The sequence below is a fragment of the Phytophthora parasitica genome, assembly GCF_000247585.1.
Source record: "Phytophthora parasitica INRA-310 unplaced genomic scaffold supercont2.46, whole genome shotgun sequence".
Lineage (NCBI taxonomy): Eukaryota > Oomycota > Peronosporomycetes > Peronosporales > Peronosporaceae > Phytophthora > Phytophthora nicotianae.
The window spans coordinates 109,717-111,306 of NW_008649032.1; the positions used below are offsets into that span (position 1 = coordinate 109,717).

Below are 1,590 nucleotides of genomic sequence, written 5' to 3' on the forward strand. Positions count from 1 at the left end.
GCCTCAGCGTCGTTGGTACTGGGCGGAGTATTCCTCTTGGTGTTCAATACATGGGCAGCCATGGTGGATAAAGTACAGGGAACCGGCCACTATTTTAACTCAAACAAACACAGAGGTGGAGATCAAGCCACAGACTCTCTACTGCAGAATTTACATACTCGAGGTGCGCCTGACGTCGACGAGAGGAGAGATAGTGGGGCCATTGCAGCGCCAGAATCATCTTTAAAACCTCCGCCACCACCGAGACTTTTGTTCATCCGACTCATGGTAGCCGTGTATTTGTTGCAAATGGGTATGTTTCTTTTTGCGAGACAAGACCCGAGAAGTAAAATTCGACGCAGTTTACTGCTCGTGGCCACGGTGTTGCTGATATGCTGTTGGGCCGCGTGTGTGGTTTTATTACCCGCCTATGGAGAAAAAATGTGTGCATTGCTGGATAAAGTGGCCGAGGATGTGTCGCACCGCAAGAGGAATATCCGACGTATTGCCGTTATAGCGGCGGTGTTTTGCCTCATGCACACAGCGTCATCTATGCTTCTGGCAGCGTCGCAATGCACTCCACCGTCAGATGAAGCATCGAGCTCAATCGTAGGGAACACGACACATCCGAGTGGTGTTCACTTGCCGCACATTCCGCTTCACCACATTGTACAAGCCAACCCAGCCTTCTTCTTCCCGTCGGGTACAGCAGAGGATGGAGCGGCAGATACTAACGATGGATTACTCCGTTGGGTCGTAATGATCGAAGTGCTAGAGTTCCCAATTGAATGGGCAATGCTGATGGCGCTACTGTGCGTGTTACCCACGCGCTCTTCACTTCCAGCATTCAGAGGCTATCGACCAATTCCAGAGAGAAAAAACTGGCAACCCTAAAAAAAAACTAGAATATACTTTAGGAAATCGAATTTATATAAACGCTACTTTTATTAATTTCAATAAAAAAATGATTCTTACAGCAAGCGAGCTAAAGCTGAGCCAGGTTTCCCTTTGAAGACGAGATGGTCTACCAATGCGCATGCGTCTGTTTTCACCGTGAATGACCTCGTTGGGACGGGCAGGAATTGTTTTTTGGCGGAGCTGTACTTGAAAAACTGGGAAATCATTTCACTGCTTTCAAGTTTTAGCGGTGCTCTTGATGAATTACTTGGCAACAACGAGAAAATCCGAGTGGCGAAGTCTCGATCCACGTGGTTTTCGTATAGTGCACGGAATTTGAGTTCCTTCGCCGATTTAAGTAGAACAATGAAGTTGTCACAAGGGGATTCGGCTAGAGCTTGAAGAGCTAATGTGCGCTCTCTCTCCATCGACCCACCAGCTAGAAGTGTAAATTCCAGAGCGTTCTGCATTAGCTGCCGGTTTGATGCCTTCTTCGTGTAGTTTGCGTTGCTGAATGAGAGTGGTCGATGCACTTGTCGTTGTAGTTTTTCTTTTTGTTGAAGCGACGAATCCCGAGCTTGTTGTAACCTTTGAAGCTTCTTCTGTCGAAGCTCTTTGAGCCGCTCTTCTCGAGACTTTGCGGATGTTGTGGCAGTTTTCTCTTCACCTAGGGCAATGAACGTCGCGACAGAAGCTGGTGTAGTCACGGCAAGG

General features: G+C 48.0%; 1 protein-coding gene across 1 annotated transcript; it reads left to right on the top strand.

Moving 5' to 3' along the window:
- PPTG_15267 (hypothetical protein) lies at positions 1 to 960 on the top strand. The gene has a single exon (XM_008912319.1). It carries the CDS (start codon positions 61 to 63, stop codon positions 871 to 873), a length of 813 nt encoding a protein of 270 aa, XP_008910567.1. The 5' UTR covers positions 1 to 60; the 3' UTR covers positions 874 to 960.
- The last annotated feature ends 630 nt before the right edge of the window (positions 961 to 1,590 follow it).